Source organism: Solenopsis invicta, chromosome 4, assembly GCF_016802725.1.
Source record: "Solenopsis invicta isolate M01_SB chromosome 4, UNIL_Sinv_3.0, whole genome shotgun sequence".
Taxonomy (NCBI): domain Eukaryota; kingdom Metazoa; phylum Arthropoda; class Insecta; order Hymenoptera; family Formicidae; genus Solenopsis; species Solenopsis invicta.
In genome coordinates this window covers 26,273,899-26,294,177 of record NC_052667.1, presented here as the reverse complement: position 1 = coordinate 26,294,177, position 20,279 = coordinate 26,273,899, and the positions used below count along the sequence as shown (strand labels likewise).

Here is a 20,279-nt window from a genome sequence, read left to right as displayed (position 1 = left end):
TAATAAAAGAGATAAATGTTTTGTTTAGAACCGTATCTATTAGGGATGAAAGAGAGCTTTAATAAAACACGAGAAGAGAATCTACCGCTACTTTATTAAAAATGTAAAACAGTTGGAACGCTCCAGGTACAAAGATGATAAAATGCGTTTTTCAAGGAGGTATAATTATTCTCAGTAAAAAATGATTTATATCATCGAAACATAACAACTGTTAAAATTTTATCATATATTTGGATTCCACGAGATCACTACTGATTTCAATTATGTAAAATTAAATTAATGAAATGTATTTGATAATCGTTTATAAAATTTTACATACCGTTCATATATTTTTTTTATTTTGTCATTAAAAATGTCAGAACCATTGGACAGCTAATCTGCGATGCTTTAATGCTTATTGTATATCACCGCGTGTTTTAATGCTTACCTACAATCTGAAACTTTATAACAACTTGCATTTCAAATAATATTACTGTAACAATTTTTTAAATAATTTTTTCAACAGCATTGCCGAATTTCTTTAGCTTGTTAAAAGTCATCTTTAGTTCATAAGCACATTTCTGTTAACTTTTTACTTGTATGCGAAAAAATTGCGATAAATGGAGGTAACTTTTTGTAAGGACATGCAAAAAGATTTGTTCTAATTATTCATATAATTTTTATATAGAAACATTTTAAAAAAGTAACATAATGTGATATATCAGTCATTCGATGCATCTGTCATAAGATGCTATGTATAAAACTCTAACTTGAGGTCTAACTTTTATTTTCTTAGAAACTACATGGTCAATCGATTTTAAATTTTAATATAATATTAATTTCTCTTTAAATAGTATTCTATATAATTTTTGAACAGACTGAAACATTTCAATATTTCGATCATATCTCCTTAGGAGAGAACACCTCGTGGAAATCAAATAACAACGTCGATAACGGAAACGGTTGCACGAACAATAGAGAGAGAAAGAAAGACGACTCTACGTGTCGTGGTATCTGCAGTAGGCGCTATCTTCCATGAGTTCCTGCGAAATCCACTCTTCTGCTGGAAACTGATTGGACTGAGTCGCCGCGTGATCCTCCACTTCCTTGAAGACGCGCAACAAATTTCCACCCACGAGCTTCTTTATATCGGTTGCGGACCATTTACGTTCTCTAGTCAGCTCGGCCAACAGCAAGGGGTAGCCGGAAACGTCTGGCAATTCCGTCGGTGGCCTGAATTAAGTGCAAACGTTTCTTTCAATCCTTATATCGCTCAGATTTATCTGAATCGGCTGGAAGATACATTATATAATACATTATACAATAGAATAAAGGAGCAATTTCTTATAACTATATAATATCTATATTTTTATAATCTATGTCAAGCACAAGCAGAATGCAAAAATTATTATTCTTTTATTGAATAGTCAATCGTAAAATAAATGAGAGTTTACTAGACACCGATGGCAAACAGAGGATTGAGCAATAGTATAATTATTTTTATAGCGAACAAGCACGGAATGTTTTATCAAATGTGCTCATTCTTTGAAACAAAAATAGATATAACATCTTGTTTATTAGATTTAAAATTATTGACACAAATTAGGGAGATCACCATTAACAAGTTAACTACAAAGGCACTCTGTAGCTTTGAGAGCTTTAATTAAAAAAATAAATAAGCATTGAAAACAAACTGTTAGTAATTGCTCGGAGGATTATTGATAACTAATTTTTATTGCGCGTTGCATAATTTCCGCGAACATGCATTAATGCTATCGGTGCATAATAAAGATACGGCAATGCTGGCGCGTCTTCAGCTACCTCAATATGCCGTCGTAGCCCGCCCCGAGACCCACATGATTCACGCCAGCTGTTCGTCTAATGTGATTGATGTGAGCTGTAAAAAGAGACGACGTTGTGTATCTCGTTCGTTCCCTATCTCGAGGTTTTTTATGTTTACTACGATTTTGACCTTCGATCTTTTTTTGATGTTTCTTACATCGCGCTACTTACCTATAATGTCGTACATGGAGGCCTTATCGCCGCAGCTCAAATGCGCGCTGTCGAAACTGACCATAACCAGACCACCGTTGAGCGACTGAAGGAAGCAGAGATAAAAGCCATGCGATTAAATATCCTCGAACGAATATTGTGTCACCCCGATGAATATTACATAATGTTTTCTAACAAACCAGCTCGTTTATGTTAACAACAAATTAATATGAATATTAGGCCAATTAACGAGCGATATTACAATTTTAATGGATCTTGAAGTATTTTTACAATAATACAATGATAAATATTAATCACGGAACATGTTTCGATCTTATTTGATCCTCTTCAAACCGGCTCGAAGAGGATCATTATATTATTGTAAAAAAAAACTTCAAGATCTGTTAAAGTTGTAATATTGTTCATTAATTGGCCTAATATTTATATTAATAATATTTTGTTTCCGCGGAATAATTAAAAATTAATATGCAGGCGGATAAATAAAAAATTCTGACTTAAAAAGAAATTTATATGCATTCAGAGAAAATTTGATTTCTAGGATAAAATTAAAGTCGATCAATCGAGAGCTTTTTATACTTAAATGAACGGTTTACATAATGATTAAAAATTAAAATTTAGGATAAATGTGGCTTACAGTTAAAAAAAACTATCTGTATTCAAGAGAAGATTCAAACAAAATTAAAATATAAAAATCGATGCTCGATCGAGAGTTCTTTAAAGTTGTATACATTTATTTCCATCATTTGTTCTCTATAGTGTTTATCACGATAATTTCAAGAAAGTACGCACACATAGTAGCTATTTACGTTTGTGAATTTCAGAGTAGGAAATGTAAATTTCTCTTCCTCACCAAATTTCGTAGTACATCATCCGGGACGTTGCTCGAGGAATTACAGAGAGCCTTGGCTGCGCTGTGCGAGAATATAACGGGCGCCTTTGTCACGGCGAGGGCGTCCGTCATCGTCCTCACCGAGACGTGAGAGAGGTCCACGAGCATGCCAAGCCGATTCAGCTCCCGGACGACCGCCTTACCGAACGGCGAGAGGCCGTCGCTGTGAAAATCGGAGGGCGCGTCCGAATTCGGATCGTCCACGGAGCATGAGTCTGCCCTGAAAATCAGAACCGATCACGTAGAGTAGAAATAAAAATCCAATCCAGAGGAAACGCGAACACGGCTAAGAAAAAGATTTTCGAGTGCGGATGCGAGATTTGCGGTCACTTGCTATGCAGAACTAAGATGTCATTTATTTATGTTTAAGTTAATCGCTCGGTACAAGATGTAATGAGCTTCCAGGGACTTATTAAACTCTTCTAACAATGTATGTAAATATAAACCATGTGATGTGAAAGCAAACATTAGCAAATACAAGTTGCCAATTTGCTCCTCCAAGGTTCATTCCTTTCCGCTGTCGTTGCACGCGCAACGCTCATATGCGCGTCTCGCGAGCGTAGAGACATTAATCTCCCCGGTGAACTCACCACGGAGTGTTGCACTTGTGGGTCAGTGTCATGTAGCGCGCGCCCAGCCGGTGGAAGCTCCTGAGCACCGCCATGGAGGTGCCGATGCTGTGGCCACCCTCTATCCCCACCAGGCTGGCAATCACCCCGTCCCGGTGCGCGGCCTCCAGTTCGCCGCTCGTCGTCACCATCCTGATGCGCTTGGGGTAGCGCGACGTGAGCCGGCGCACAATATCGATCTGTTCGAGGGTGAGCTGCACGGCGTCGAGAAATTGTGATTCGCACGGTACGTAGGCCGACCAGAATTGCGCCCCGACGATCCCCTGCTCCAAGCGGATCAGGTCGGTCTGCCATTGCGGGCCCCAACTGCTGTTACGCGACAGATCTTCGTCGAAGGGGAAATTATCCAGCTTCGTGCTGCCGCGGTGCTTGCGCAGGTTCCAGGCGAAGTCGTTGTTCCTGATGTAGAAGATAAAGAGTACAGCTAAGTGTATATATACTTTTTTCTTTTTTTTTTCTAAATGTAAATTTTTTTGATAGATCCTTTTTATTTTCTAATTTTGATATTGAAGAGCAAATTTCTCCGAGATTTCGAATAATCATTTATTTTTAACAATCTATTTTAATTCAGGGTGGAGTCTATTTTCTGCTAATTTATAAATAAGATACGACTGTTACCCATCGATCAAAGGAACCTCTGAGAGCATTCTTCGGACCACCTGCAATCTAGCCTCCAGCAGATGAGAGCTTCGGAGTTCTAGGGCGAGTGGTAAACCTACTCCAGCCACTAAGGCACACCCGAGGAAGAAGAATCCAGTCATTACCATCCATCTTCTCACGGCACTGCCTCCTGCAACATTGTCCAATATCAAAATCTGATCTGCATCTTCATTCTTCGATTAACTCAAAGAGTGCGATCATTTAATTATAAATCTCTTTCTGATTTGATCGACAAACAGAAACGATTCTTAAAGTTTATTAATCATAAAGAAATATATAGCAGTAGAAAGAGATACAAAATTTAATATATAAGAAACGTTTTGATTTTTAAGCATTTTTCTTTGTAGTTTGATTATTGTGCAACATTCCAAATATTTATAAATGTGCTTTAAAGTTTTTCTATATTTTTTTCTCTAATTTAGCTACAATTATATTTATTTTATGTATGATTAAATATCTATTATATAATTATACATGTGTTAACTTGCTAATATTTTCGCAGTAGGTTCAAAAAATCAGCCCGTTGCAAAAACTAACTCGGGACGACCGCAGCGGAATCTTCTTGGACCGGGAAGATCAGCCGAGCGTAGATCGTACTTATCCGTACGTGAAATTGCCGTGACCGAAACTTCGATCTCTGTGATCGGGGGAAGATCGTCGAGCCGTAAATAGAAATCATATCAAATCGCGAAACCGTCACTCGTTGCGCTCGTCATTTCGCGTCACGCGATAGCTTTTCTTCTCTTCGCTCGCGGTGACTTTTACATAAGCGAACTCATTGACGTGCAAAATTGGAGAAAAGAAACTGTCGAGGTTGTCACCTGTTCGGTCGTCAGAAACGATCGGGGATGATGGGATAATCGAGAAAGTACTCGGCAATCGTGCGCGACACGACGAATTAAATCCGTGCTAATCTGATTTAACACTTTGTCGGTCGTTACTTACCCTGATAGCAGTAATTATAATTGCTATCAGAATGTGAATACAATACGATGATAGACATAATGCAAATCGTATATTTAAATGTGTATCTAGCACTAGAGAAGACTCATACCTCGACCGTTCACTAAGATAATAATCGATAATTTAAATAACGCTCAAGTATTAGCTTTGTTATAAAATTAATTAATTATTCAGAATGTACCCGTTATACACTTGATTCTAATATAAAGTTCTTCATACAAGACTCTTGACTTCTCGCGAGTTCAGTTTTTACTCAGTTTTTACTCAATTCAGTTTCAGAATCGTCCAAATAATGTTTGAATGTTCGTTTTGTTATAAAATGAATTAATTATCTACAATGCAGGATTGGATAGTATCTAATTAAAAAGTCAAAAGTTAAATAATAAAGTTAATAATTTTTAACTTTAACAAGTATTTTTGAAACACAAACTTTAATTATTTATCTTTTTTCTTAAGTTAAAGGTTTGTTTATGTAAAAAAAATTAAAAGAAAAAATATTTCTTCGTTATTTTCCATAAACTTAATTTACAAATAAAATGTTAAAAATGTCTAATTTAGTAAAAATGCTTTTCAAAATTAATTTTTAATTTAAATTAATTTAATCTTAACGTAACTTTTAATTGAGTTGGTTTTCTCTTCACGTAACTTTTAATATAATTAATTTTATAAGCCGTTAACTTTAATTCAGTTAAAAAAATATATTAATTTACTCAACCCTGCTATAATGTATTTTTTACATTTGATTCTAATATAAAATTCTTTCCATACGACTCTTATGATTTTTTGAATGTTTTTACATCGGCGAAATGTAAAATAAAAACTTCACGACATGAATTTCTCAGCTATCTGACAACGAGCTATCTCGGCTATCTTACCCCGTATGCAATAACGATTTTTATATGGACTCACTGCTCTCTCTTGGTGGTTCTTTAGCCTTGTTGAAGGAAGTCGAGACACCCGTGTCCTTGATGTGGTGAAGTGCATCGCCGTTGGGCAATTTTCTCATGAATTCTGGCGACGAGAGCTGCAGGCAGGTCTGTAAAAGTGCGTCGATTTACAAAGTTGCCGAGCTAGCCTCCGAGCAATCGTCTCCGTAAATTAAATACGAAGATTGCAACGATTGCATAATTTTCCGAGTATTATCCGCGAATTGTCGTGTTACACCGGGTATTAGTGGCTCCTAAGTTATAAAAGGCTGTGAGGAAAAAGAAGTCTGCCTTGAATGAAGAAATAAGTATAGAAAACTACTTTGCATGAAACATCCCTGGGAGACTTTCCTCAGACGATTGTAAAAAAAACATCGACGATGAACGAGACGATGAATCAACATTTCAGAGAGCTATGTGCAAATTATCCGCACATCGTTTCTTCGGCCAAACTTATCATAGGCACTTATCGTAAAATCTGATTCTTAAATAGAAACTCGCGTCTTTTTCGCATAATAGGAAGTATCTTCAGATTTTTATTTTTAAACTAAACGCTTCTAATCTTGACAAACATGATTTGTCTTTATGGAAATATAGCTCTAACAGGACTTATTTGCTTATGAAAAAGATTGTACATTCATAATTGATTAAATGAAGAACTGATTAAATTATTAATATTAAAAAAAACATAGATGTAATAAATATGTATTAATTTTTTATATAGCAGAATATTCCAACAATGTTGCAGTAATATTTTCAACATTTCTGCAATATTGCTGAAATGTTCTGTGCTGTATGGGTTCCAAGTGTCACATGGCGTCAACAGCGGATAAATAAGAAGCGTTCGCAGACTGTTTTCTAACTTTTTCAAAAAATTATGTCGAGGTATAAAATAAAACAATATCTCGGAGATGTTACAATAGAGAGAATTGATCTGTATTGCTCCAGGAAAAAGGTCGGCAAGGGTGACACACGTAGTATGTGCGTGTCTCAGTTCATACAGTCATCAATTACAGGAGATAAAATATATCATTGTATGTTCTCTGGGGATCTGCAGACAAGTCAATTAAGAGGAAGCTCTCAACTCTCTTTGCAATTAACAAGAGACCTTTAGCTGCGTGCTCGTCGTCCTACCTACCTCCGAAAGGATGTCGACTTCCTTTCTTCTGGGAGGCGGCGAGCGATACACCATGCCGTCTTTACCAACACCGTAGAGTTCGAACATGTTTCTCCCCGATGTCTTTCAGTCCACTCTTTACCCCAGCACCAGGGTTTTTGCTGGTACCGCCACTACCGTAAATACGGAAGAAACGGCGTCCCGACGCGGCGTTGGATGTCGGCGCACGCGTCAACCCCTATATCGACCCGGTCTTGCGCGAGTCCGAAAAATTATTAACAATCACCGAGGTGTTCGCATCAAGAAAATTACTCGTTTATTCTCTGCATTACCATGTGACTTGGAAGTTAAAAAATATATGCCTATATTTCTTTAGGTCCCAGTGATTTGATCATTGTTCTCCGTTGTGTAATATTAGTTGTGTAACTTTTTTTCATGAACAAAAAAGTTCGGCTATAGAAAAATGAACACATGAATGAAGTTTAAAACAAGGTTTCATATTTAAAATATAAAATTTAATGGACTAAACATCAGTTCCGAACGGCTTAAAATTTAGAGGGCAAGATACTTTCGATGATTTATTGCCTTTCGAGAGGTAGCGATCAAATAAAGTAAAATGTTTCTGATTAGAGTGGAGTTTGAACCCGGATCTTCGACACACAGCTACACTTCCAGTCCTTACCGATTATTTTGCAGGTGATCAATATTGTTGAAACAAAATTGAGTTTTGAAAAAAACAAATAAATCTAAAGGCTAGCTATCTGAAATAAGGAGTCCTTTAATATAAAGAATTATTACGGAATTTCTTTTTTTTATCACTGTTAACAATAAGGCAACTAGGGCTTATAAGGACATATTAAAAAATTTGAGGAATAAGGCATAAATACATTAAGTAAAATCAACTGTTTGATTTCTTACTGCTTAAGTTTCCCCCTGTGATTAGCCGATTTGCTTAGATCACTTACATTTTTCAGTGTGCTATTCTTTAATCAGCAAAGACAGTAGACAATGTTTTTAAAATGTCTTTTAAATATAAGAAACGTTATAATAAAGAATAAATATTTATTCTTCATTATAATATTCTTTAAATATTTAAATAGCATTTAAAAACTATTGTCTGCTGATTGAGTAGTATTTAATTTTACGTGTGACAGTCTAAACTCTTTTTTGAAGACCGTATCATCTGTTTTGATAGAGGAACTTATTAAATTTAAGAATAAGCATGCAACTGCAAAACTTAAAACTGATAGTATTATTTTATTTTCCTCGTTTATTTTTCGTAAATTACAATTTTTTTTGTAAAATACTATATTTTAAATTATAATAACTAAGTAATTTTTTATTTCAATTAATTAAAAAATTAAATTAGAGATGATCGGTTTTAAGTTTTCCAGTTGACTATTACAAAATTCAATCAACCGATCAAGCTAATCGCAGACCAGTCTTGAGGAAGCACCACGAATAGGATAAGTGCTGCCATCGGGAGACGGTTTCCTCAGTCGCAACGCCACGCGTATCGCGTGTATTCGCGATAATAAAGGGAGCGCTTCTCCTCCCTTCTCCCTTACCGACCGCCATATTGTTTGCGATACTTCGTGTGCACGCATTCCGGTTCCTCGTCGTTCTTGCTAGCGCGTGTCGCCCGCGTAACGACGCTCTTCTCGCGGACGGTGTCTCGAAAAATCGGCAAACATTTCGCGCAAGGGCAACATGAAGAAGATCAAGGACTATTCGGACGAGGATGATTACGAGGTGGACGATCCGGACTATCCGGAGGTCGAGGGTGCCTCCGAGGAGGAGTGGACTCCGGAGGCCGGGACCGAGGTGAGTCGACACGCTGCGCGACTTCATCCCGTGACTTTTTTCCCTTCGTCACGCCCGCGTTCGTCGACGCCTGTCGCCGATGGGGCCGATCCTTTCGTCGCAACGTTCGCGTTGTTGGCGTCGAACGAACGGCGCCTATCGGGAAGAGAGAGGGAGAGAGAAAGAGAGAGAGAGAGAGAGAGAGAGAAAGAAGGGAAGCAAGGAAGATCGAGCTTACTCGCGCCGTCGATGGCGGACATTTCGTCACGACTTGGAAGCGTCAGCGACGAGGACGTGCGTCGCAGAATCGCTTGCTCCGATCGACTCGGACTTCTCCCGGCGTTGGATACGCGCGCCAGGTGAAACGGCAGGTGCTCCGCGATCCGTGGCGGAGCGAGGCGCGTTGGCGGCGACGGCCAGCATGATTGCTCTCCCCTTCGTCCCGTCACGGGGAGAAACTCGCTACGAGACGAGATCCTCGACGCTGAGTCCAGTTGCGAGGCTACGCCGCACGGCTCTCTGCACGACGGCCCGATCGCGCTGTCCTGACGTATCTTTCGAGATAGGGCCGTTCGTCCAGGACGGTCCTCTCTTTCGTCCCGCATCGCCCCGCGGCGGCCATCGTCGCCGGCCGGTTGGTCGGTCGGCTGCTCGGTGGCGCCACGCCGGTACGCGATCTTTTGAACCGCTGGAAGGGAGTACGATACGACGTGTGCCGCGATTCCCTTCTCTTTGATAAAAAATAAAAAAAGAAAACAGCGGTACACATGCACTTTTTAAAATAGATCCTTATGACTTTAACTAAACTTCGATTAGCTTAATCAGTACGTGATTAATTCAATCAAATTTTCTCTAGTTACATTAACTGCTTTAGGTAGAAATGAACATAAGAAAACAATATCAAATATTTATCTCAATTTTTATTAAACATGTTAATGAATTAAAGAATGTTGATAGATTTTACGAAGTCTTGTATTTCAGACTTAGATTGTATACTTTTCTATCATTTTAACATTTCACAAGGAAATCTAGTAATTCTGTAATATACATTATTACTTTCATCTTAATAGGAGCATTATTATGTAATGTGATTAAAGGAGTATACAGCAGCAAGTTAGATAGATATCTAATACTGATATGTTACTTGTGATTGTTTACAGGCTGGCAGTAAAATAAGGCCACAGAGAGGAATGGCAAAAAAACGACAGCACTCCGAAGAAGAGGACGAGGAGGAAGAAGAGGAGGAGGAGGAAGATGAATTTGAGGAGGATGAAGAATCTGACTCTGATGGAGGGAAAAAGTCAAAGAGAAAAAGGCGCTCTAAGAAAGAGGACGATGAAAAGGAAGACGAGGAAGAAGAGGATTCTGATGACAACAGTTACAATGAATCAGGAGAGACTCCAAAAGAATATACAGTAAGTCATCATGATTGATGACCATTCCACTGTAATATTCCTTTAAAAGAAGAGGTTTCTATAACCTGACATTTCTTACAGTCTGGTTCATTCGTTCTTGCGAAAGCTGACCTTGAATCTAATAAGAATAAGGAAGATAACTTATCTAGTAAGGGTAAGTCCGACGTAGAATCGAGCGCTTATCCAACCTTGTGGAGGATAGATGGAAAAGCATTGCTCCAAAAGTTTCTACCTTTTGAAGAAGATGGAAAAGTACTGTACAAAAGCACAACGACGGTAAGTACATCATTCTCTTTTTCTTAGGATTTGAAATAACTTATTTTAACATTCGCTAAACTGACCTATAATTCAGTCAAATAGCAGATAATAAAAAATCTGGAGCATGATTTCCCATAAATTGTATTTAGTAGTAATGTATGTAGTAGTAATGAGAGTGAATGGGACTATCAGTCACTTGGGTCTATGTGTTACTTAGAGTCCTCTGGCTAAAGATTTTCAATTTAAAAATTCATATACGCGGGATGTGTGTGGATTCGGACTCGCGACTTTTCTCTTGATTCGTAGAAATTCTTATTTTTATTTCAGTATTCTGGATGGCAACAAAGTAACAAAGACAATTACATAGCGGTCCAGGTGTCCTTTAAAGTGCAAAGTAGACAAGAGACAATTGTTGAACTTCATTTTGATCCATCGCAACAACAAGAAGTTGTAAAGTATGTATTTGTCTCATCTATAACATTGCGATACACAACGTGATTAATATTAACGAGATTCTCTTTATTAATTTCAGGGATGATAAAGAAGACTAAATTAGATTGTGTTTGCCCTTATTTGTTTATATACGTCTTAAGAAAACATATGTTGTAAGCAAAGATAAGACAAAAGCATCCACATCTACATGTACACTATCCACGAACATATTTACAGTTTACACGTACACATGGATGAAGTTTATGACATGGTATTGTGTAGCAGGTTCATATTTAAAATATAAGATTGGATGGACCATGGTTCTGAATTTATTACTGAAAATTAGCTTTAGCTAATAATTGATATCTCTGACAGAATATACGTGTGAGCTTCAATTACCAAGAGAACTACTCGCAAGCATGCGTCGTATTTACAGAGTTTAGTAAATGCGATATCCAATAATTTGAGGATAATTTGCGTCTTCGACAGAAATTCAATGTTACTAGTGTAAAGGATGCATGTTGATGTTCAATTTTTTTTTGTAATGTAATTGTTGGTATGTTCGTTATTTAAACTCTATTTTACAGTTGCAGCATTGGCCTTGTGACCTATGTAGCCATTTATAGCGTGCCCTTAGTTAGAAACAAATGGGGACTATCATTCATATCTCATATTACAATAAAGAGATAATTTCAAATTTGATACAAAGAAACGGTATAAATTGAGTCTTATAAATTACGTTGATTATAAATATGACTAATATACATTGCGATAAATATTATTTTTATATATACATCTTTTTTGGATCAGATTTAGAATTGGAAAAAAAAAATGTTAATGTCCAAGAAATGTAAAGAAAAAGGACTTTACACAAAAAAATATTTCTTACTGTTCCCATAACTGCTACGGGCGATGCTAGTCTTGTGTGTCGCTTAATCATAAGATGTGTAACAAAAACTAACAATTACACTTTCAGAATAATTTGCATTGATATGTTTTATTGAGTTTGTAAAGAGGATCAGTTGTACAGAGTTATATTATTATTGACGATCATATTTTGTCACTTTTTTTCAAATAGTTCGTTCTCGTGGTATATCTACAAAATTGTTATTTCGCATAGTTCTCATGTTGTTTTCTAAGAACCGACATAGTTTCGCAATTATTTTTGACAAGTAAGAGTACATTTAAAATAAATACCTGGATACTTTATAGTATAAGCAGTTTGTTTCTATACGAAGTGTTGTAAACAGTAAATTTAGTGGCATAATTAGTTGATAAATTCGATAGATGAGAGTTATGGTTAATATACAAAGAAAAATATAAAACTCAATTGTGGTAAATATTTATTGAGTTCTCCCACAATTGTACATTGTACCTTAATAATACAACGCATCTATTTTGTTTGTATAATTACTTTCTGGGATAGTTTAAATAAGTAATACTTCTATAGTAATCTTAGTAGGATTTCATCATTTGATAAGATTGTATAAGAACTTAGAAAATATATCATAGATAGACTGATTTATCATGTAAAATGTGGATGTTTATTATGGAAAATCTATTATGTAAATGTTAACAAAATTTTTCATTTGTATTGGACCGGTTTTTTTTAACAATTTTGTATTTTTATGCAAACTATATGATTTTATCGTATATCATGACAAAATAAAGTGCATTTTTCTTTATTAAACGATATTATGTGACTTAAGGAAAATTAAATTCGCATTTAGTAATATCAAATAAACTTCCAATTGATGTTAGCATCTTAAGCAAAATTAAGTAAAAAAATGGACAGACTTATACATACATTTCATAATATATATATTAATTTAATGTATTTAACTTTTTAATCTTTTCTTCTCCCTTCCTGAATATATTTTTGTAGGTAATAGTGTTTCGTTATTAATATTAAATAATTTGCATTTGGCTGATCTCAAGAACGAGCCTGTTGTATTGTTTTGTTTTAATTTACATCGTCCTTTTATTTTATTTATTAAATCGCAGATTTCTTTTAGTATATTAGACTACTGATCCCGTTGTTAGATTAAAGTTAAATAAATGTACATTGTCTATATCTATAATGTGATATGTGGAAATATACTATTATTCAAGAAGTACTCCAGTATGGCAGCATAAATTAATTCTCAATGTAATTGATAACCCGAAACCATGAGTCGCTTTTTTTGAAATTTCTTTCCTGGAGCACATACTCTCACGATTATAATACGAGATAGAGACGAGGGATTAGGAATTAATAGTTAAAAATCTTATCACTGTGTCGATAGCAATTATAGAAGACTAGATTTCAAGTATTTCTGCGTAAAGTACGGAATGACCAGCATTTCAAACTTATTGTGAATATATTATCAAAAAAGAGTGACGAAAGTTTCAAACTTTCATTACTGTTCTGATTGCGCTTTCTCAACTTGTAATTAATCTTCCTCTTTTGCATATATATTATATATATAAATATTACATTATACAGAAAAATTCTATCAAACGTGAATATAGCATAACTATTGTATTATTTTATTAATCACGAGCTAGAGATTCAATCAAATTCAATTACAAAGTAACAAGGATTAATTCAATATTTCAAACTTAACAAATATATTAAGAGGTATGGTAGTGGGAATGTATACGATTTACATAATAATGTAACGATTGAAATGTGAGATAGAGATTACAAAAAGAAAAAATTGAAACAATATAAGACCAAGTTAATTGTCGTAATCTATTTAAAATACAATAAAATTCAAGAAAATTTTATGCTATTAAATTTATATAAAAATTTTTAAAGAAAACGATTAAAAAATTCAATAAGTAGAGCTCACATATTCTAATGTTCCGATTATTTCAATATCACTGTAAAAATATCTTTTCTCATCAATCCTAAAATATCTTCATATATATAAATTAATATAAATTTACTTCGCATAATCAAAACTTATTTTTATCTTAATCATCATATATATTTGCAAATATTAATATTGCAATAATAATCTGTTGCACTTTTTTTTGGTCGTGTGCCAATTCTTAATATTAAATAAAGTCAAAATGTAGTTTATAACTCGCATTATGTATAAAAAAATATATGAATTAAAAATAGAAATATAAATATAAAAAAAGTATTTATACTTATAGTTTCATGAATTTATATTAATCTTCAGCATGCAAAAATAATATATATCATTTCTTTTTATAGTTTTTTTTTCTGTTAAAAGGATTGTTCCTAGGTATGTACATTATAAAAATATCTTTTGTCAATGTTCTACAAAACATGAACTTCAAAAATATTCGATTTTTGAAGTATAAAAAAATTAGTTCAAAATGTTAAATAGAAAGTCCAAAATTATGCAAGGTATTAATTTTTTCTAATTAGATATTCACCTATATCACAAGATAATAGTTTTACCATAATTAGCAATTACTCTAGCATATCCATCTCTAAAATCCCGGCTCCATCCTGACCGATAACACATTGCTTAGCATATCGCGAATCTCAGCCACCTCTCTCCTACTTCTCGCTAACATATCTTCTAATCTCTTATTTTTCTGCATGATTTTCTCCATTTTTTTTCGATATTTCCGTTTGTCAACGTAACAACAACAATCCGGACAGTTTTTGCCATGTTTCCGGTCCTTATACATTTTACCTTTATAACAACAAGTTTGATTATCTTCCGTACAAGAATGATCACTTGACGCCGAATCTTCTTGTGTAGCTTCAAAGCATTCCAATCTATCGATAGATTCGCTAACGTTGGAAGGCGAAGGCATGTTAGATTTATTAAACAAAGATTCAGTGTCTGTTTTTGGCTCCAGATCGATTTTACTGTCGGTTGACTCGAATGATTTCGGTATATTTAATTGATGTGTACTATCAGTTACGTCACCCGGTACTTCATTATCTACTTTAGGTTCTATTATTACTATACTCGGTATACTAGACCTAATAGGACTTAGATCGCAATAATGCATTGCACTTGTATCACATACTCTAGATTGTCTTTTGAAACTTCTCCTCTTTTGCATTAATGCGTGTTCCTTGTTTTGACGCTCAGCAATGCGCATTGCGCTATCGCTAAATCGTCTTCTATAAAATATTTTATTCTTGAAGGATTTAGTGTCACATGAGCCATCACTAGCCCTTCGAGTGTCGGAAAACTCACTTTTTTCAGGAGTAATATCTGGTGCATTATATTCTTGTTCTCTATCATCTACGTTTGTGCCACTTTGAGCAATGTTTAAACTATTTTGGCTCCCCCGATCATCTTTTAATACTTGGTCAGCTTCAAGAAATTCTACAGTATCATCAAATGATAATTGTTTCGCTAACTTTTTGTCATATTTTGAGAGATATTGGTGTTCAAATGTACTTTCTTCTGGATATGATTGTTTCAGTTCTATGGATTCACTAGCATCTAATGAGCTACTGTGATCATCTTCTGTATCGCATGTAAGTTTTGCATCATTGGGAGAGATTTCGATTAAATTTCCGTCGCATCCAAAAGCAAATGATTTCTGTCCTGCAAGAAAAAAAATACATTTTATTTTATAGAATAAAAACAATGTAATACCAATACTAAAATTATTTACATCCACAAGTTTCTCATACCTATAATCATGCGTTTGTTGCGCATATCAGGGCTTTTGGAACGCGGCCGTTCCAAGAATTGCCTGTTATCAGGAGACAACACGGAGAGTTTTTCATTTTGATGCATTGAATTTTGCTGGTCGCAATTATACAAACTCGTATCCACTTCGTGGCTTTCGTTCTCCCGTAAACGTTCCATAATCTTTTGCACAATTTCCGATGGAGCTACGTATGGTGATCCTTTTAAAAAATGTAGAAAAAGAACAAAATCTTATATCTTCTGTATATTCTTTATGATCTATAATAATAATTGCCAAAGAACTAAATACGATGCATAAATACAGAAAATATATAAAGTAAAAATAAAAAAAATATGTAGGCATGTGTGCGTATATATATATATATATATATATATATATATATATATATATATATATACATACCCTGGGATATACAAGACACGTGCATAAATTTTACTTATTAGCGGCATATATATCATAATTGAATATTTTTTTTAACAGATTATTGCACACACTTTATGAAATAAAACGCTATTTGATATAAATTACAACTTAAAAAACATATCCCGATTTTATCGCTAATAGTTCGCGCTTTCAATTCGTATTCTTAATGCTTTAGTATATATTATTGTATTATTCTCTTGTGCACACTTACTATTATTCATGCAAATTAACTGAAACCTCATACCGAGATCACTCATGACTAATCGCATGTTTACAATTAGGTGAAGTCTTTCTGAGCATAAGATTATTACCGAACATATAGCAATTTTAAAAGCATACTATCTTTATGACGTAATAAGTATGAAAAAGAAATAATAAATTTCTACGTGAAAATGACACAAACATCATATATCGACTTTACGCAAGTAAAATTAAAATATAAGCAAAAACAAAAAGCTGTAAATGCTTACTAAAATAAAAATCATAATATAAATAGCAAAAGAAAATAGTTATGCATTATTAGACAATGTCAATTAAATTGGTTTTGAAGGTACATCAAAACAATCCTGACCATAAATTCTCGCGAGACTTACAAAATTACTTGATCCGGAGTTTCTGCGCTGTCGGACACGTGAAGGCGCACTTAATGCGCTATTGCTTCCTACAAAATTATCAAGCTATACGACAAGATATTTGCGAATATATTTTGTACCCAGAAATATAGATTTAATAATTAAAATGCTGCTTCATAAAAATGCTGCCGTTAATTTACTTGTGATAATACTACTTGTAACACAAGTCATAGATGTTGTACTATAAGATTCTAAGAATGGCAAATTCCAGAATTATTCCTACGTTCATTGTTTTCATAAAAAAAATGAAGTTTATTGAATAATCATAGTTATTGCTATTAAAAAATTCATTTTACCTGTTAGGCCTCGATATCCTAAAGATACCGAATCAAAAGATTCGGTGGTCTCCTGCTGCTGCTTAAGAAACTCGTCTACGGCGATACCTCGCAACGACGATGGCTGTAGGAACCTTTTGGGAATGCGAGAAATTGTACCATTCTCCTGCGGACCGACTGAGGAGCCGCCAAAACCGAGATCGAGCAGAATCGCTGTCGGATCCGCTCTTCGCAATTCCAATAAACTCTCGACGCTACTGCAGTGACTACTGTCCGACTGAAGGCTCGCATCTCGCACCAGTCGCACCTGGGGAAGCGAACTGAAATATTCAAATATTTAATGTAAACTGATTGTCGTAACTGACTATCGACGACTTGACTATTCACTCAGGTAATACCTCGGTAATATCGGTGTATTCATCACTGGAGAATTAGGAACATCAATAGGTGCCGATATGGTCATACTTGGAGGCCTTAGATTTTTAGAAAACGGAATGTCTTTAGGCTCGGTTGGTGTTAACGGTTTGTGCTCATGACTCGGGGCATGCTCTTGGCACTCGCTCCCGATGACAACATCCTCTGACTTTGTGGATGACGGTATGGAGTCAATCCATTGTTGGACTGGTCCACCGGCGCGCCGTCTCATTTCCCAAATTCCGCGCAACCAATCTGTCACTTTTAAAATAGTTTCCTTGCCCACATTCTCTAACAAAACATAAAAGGCATATTAATCATGTGTTAACTAATACAATCATACACACAACAAAATAATGATTAATAAATAACGAAACAGAAAGTTTGTGTTATTGTTGTGATTAAATACTAAACTATGATACTCTCGACCATCAACAAGTTTATCTATATAAATAAAAAGGTGAAAAATGTAACAAATGATAAGATTTCTTTGTGCAAAGTAATATTAAAGTACAAACTATCACGAGAGATTAAATATATCTTTTCTTCAACGAGCTTTACATGATGTAATAATATAATATCTTAACATGAATTTAAACCATGATAAAAAGTCTAAATTTATGGAGATAAATTAGACCTGTGAGCTAATTCATACAACAATATTGCTTTTATTTATATAAAAGAATAAAATCTCTTTTCACAATTAATACTTCATCATAAATATTACACGTTATCTTTGCGACAACAACACCGACATGACAATTGAAATACATACAAGTGGGAGCGATATCACGTATGTGCGTGTAAATTCTATTTTCTCGTAATTCTCTTCATTATCTTGCCACGACGAAGTTGCACATGCAGAATACGAAGTCATATAGAATCTAAGAGACATTTAAAGTGGACTGCGCCTAACAATTATAATGTAAACATTAGAATGACAGTGCCGATAAGAGTATAGCCACATAGCTTACGAATGACGTCACACATGTAAGAAATTTTGTTTTCTACGACAAAATAACTTGTGGAATACGATTTTAATTCCATTCGCCGCGCAACTTCGTCGAAAATAGGACGTATAACGTGATCCAGTTGGATAAATACCTGGGTCCATATCCTATTAGGCGGCACAAGGACAAACGTGATCGTGAGAGAGAAAGAGAAAGAGAAAGAGAGAGCTGCGTGAGAGCACGTGCCGTGCGGTACGCAACGTAATAAATCAGCTCGATCGCGCTTGCCCGCGGTTGCGAAACCGCGTGGATAGCCGATCGCAACGTGACGCTTACGTACCTTCAATCAAGCCGATGAGCTGCGCCGTATTGGCGGCGATGTTCCTGCGTGACGATTAGAACGACTCGGGGCGCATGCTGCGCGCCCGACGAGCGATTTGCTTGCGGCGCGGAGCGATTGAGACTGCTCGGCTGCTCGGCCCGCGCGAGCGCGCGCGTCCATTTGTCAGCGTCCGTGACCGTTCCGTACGTCCGCCACGTCATGTGTCTGCCCGGAGATCAGTGGCGGACAGACGGGCAAAGATCCTCGAAGCCAGATGGCGAAGTTTCCGTGACGAAAGAGGAAATTCCACATAAATCCGATCTCACATTCTGTAGAAAGAAAACTTCTTTAATTCACTGAAAGACACAGAGAGACTCGAAAGAAGAGAGATCGACATCTAAACCTCTCTCAGAAAGCAAACCAATGTCCATTTCCACCAGTGTAAATTAATTCTTTGATCTCGGTTTAACTTACTCTTTATCTTTCTCCAGTTTTAAGAATTAGATTTCAAAGTTAGTCCATATGTGGAAATAAATTTAGCATAACTGATTGATTATAAATTAAAATGCGAAGACTTGACAATATACAAACTATAATAATTGTGTGCTCCCTAGTAACAATTTCTGCAGAGCAGAATCTGATAGAATCTGCGTGCAGTTAAATGCAGCAAAATTGACTCAGATGTAAAAGACTATTTTTAATATAATTCTGTTGACAGTCTGTCAGAAAGATTTGTGCATATGCAACGACATACAAGTGAACTCTGCAGATATTTGCTGCAGAAATTGAATTTAATTGAAGCAGATTCTTCGCCTAATTCAAGTCTGTAAACAGAATGATTGCTGCAATTCTTGCAGCAGATATATGCAAGTTTCTTTTGCAAGAATCTGCTTTACAGAATCTTTCGGAGGACTTGAGCAGAATGAGGAAGCAGATCATAACGTCAACTGATTTACAGCAGTCTTGCACTAAATTGCTACTAGGGGCTCCAATAAAAAAATTAATAAAAAGTAGAGGCAATCAATTTGGCTTCTGAAAAGCTCGTACATTAAATATAATTAGAAGCTTCAATTTTCATGCAGAGAGATTTGCTCCAAATGCTTTTTAAGGTATGCGAGGTAATTACATTATTGCCGGTCGGGTCTGGATTTACTGGACATCGTGTATATACGGGAACGGAAAGTGCTGCCCACTCGAGATCCGTCGACGAACTTCCTGCTGCTGATAACAGATGACATTCAGATGCAAAATGCGCATCCTCGGATTAATATGACAATTGTTATTTTTCTTCCGTACGTCCTGCGAATGAAATAAAGTAAAAGTCGCGCATCCAGACATTGGAAATGGTTATAATATAATAAGTAAAAAATTATTAGTTACCATTAGGTATACCACGTGTTTTTTGATGTGACTTATTGCAGACTTGGTGTCAACAATCTGATTTATTGCATCGCCATCAAAAAAAAAACATAGCAACACGCGATAGGAAGAAAGAACTCGGACTTCCTCTCTTCCAGCCTCCTTTGGACTTCTCAGCCAAT

The 20,279-nt window shown here is 35.6% G+C and overlaps 3 protein-coding genes and 1 long non-coding RNA gene across 7 annotated transcripts; 2 read left to right on the top strand and 2 right to left on the bottom strand.

Moving 5' to 3' along the window:
- Positions 1-75: 75 nt before the first annotated feature.
- On the bottom strand, positions 76-7,957 carry LOC105196305 (dipeptidase 1). 2 transcript variants are annotated; one of them, XM_011162138.3, is made up of 8 exons: positions 7,198-7,284; positions 6,043-6,169; positions 4,129-4,300; positions 3,472-3,909; positions 2,843-3,101; positions 1,993-2,077; positions 1,801-1,876; positions 76-1,212 (listed from the first exon to the last, which is right to left on the bottom strand). In XM_011162138.3, exons 1-8 carry the CDS (start codon positions 7,282-7,284, stop codon positions 978-980), a joined length of 1,479 nt encoding a protein of 492 aa, XP_011160440.1. In that variant the 3' UTR covers positions 76-977. The 2 variants fall into 2 exon arrangements, with proteins under 2 accessions (XP_011160440.1, XP_039304601.1); XM_039448667.1 differs by having other exon boundaries at positions 1,070-1,271; positions 7,198-7,957.
- Positions 4,234-5,354, top strand: LOC120357644. Its single transcript, XR_005574661.1, has 2 exons — positions 4,234-4,361; positions 4,673-5,354. It is a non-coding gene; the product is annotated as an uncharacterized LOC120357644 (long non-coding RNA).
- Positions 7,958-8,723: 766 nt separating the features above from the next.
- On the top strand, positions 8,724-13,198 carry LOC105196303 (nucleoplasmin-like protein ANO39). The gene is made up of 5 exons (XM_011162133.3): positions 8,724-9,000; positions 10,140-10,394; positions 10,476-10,670; positions 10,980-11,107; positions 11,185-13,198. Exons 1-5 carry the CDS (start codon positions 8,887-8,889, stop codon positions 11,201-11,203), a joined length of 711 nt encoding a protein of 236 aa, XP_011160435.1. The 5' UTR covers positions 8,724-8,886; the 3' UTR covers positions 11,204-13,198.
- Positions 13,199-14,276: 1,078 nt separating this feature from the next.
- LOC105196304 lies at positions 14,277-20,263 on the bottom strand. 3 transcript variants are annotated; one of them, XM_011162135.3, is made up of 8 exons: positions 20,119-20,263; positions 19,865-20,037; positions 18,757-19,067; positions 18,571-18,583; positions 17,451-17,757; positions 17,074-17,372; positions 15,703-15,921; positions 14,277-15,613 (listed from the first exon to the last, which is right to left on the bottom strand). In XM_011162135.3, exons 4-8 carry the CDS (start codon positions 18,578-18,580, stop codon positions 14,532-14,534), a joined length of 1,917 nt encoding a protein of 638 aa, XP_011160437.2. In that variant the 5' UTR covers positions 18,581-18,583; positions 18,757-19,067; positions 19,865-20,037; positions 20,119-20,263; the 3' UTR covers positions 14,277-14,531. The 3 variants fall into 3 exon arrangements, with proteins under 3 accessions (XP_011160437.2, XP_011160438.2, XP_011160439.2); XM_011162136.3 differs by lacking the exon at positions 18,571-18,583; XM_011162137.3 differs by lacking the exons at positions 18,571-18,583; positions 18,757-19,067; positions 19,865-20,037; positions 20,119-20,263 and adding an exon at positions 18,242-18,549.
- Between the last annotated feature and the right edge of the window lie 16 nt (positions 20,264-20,279).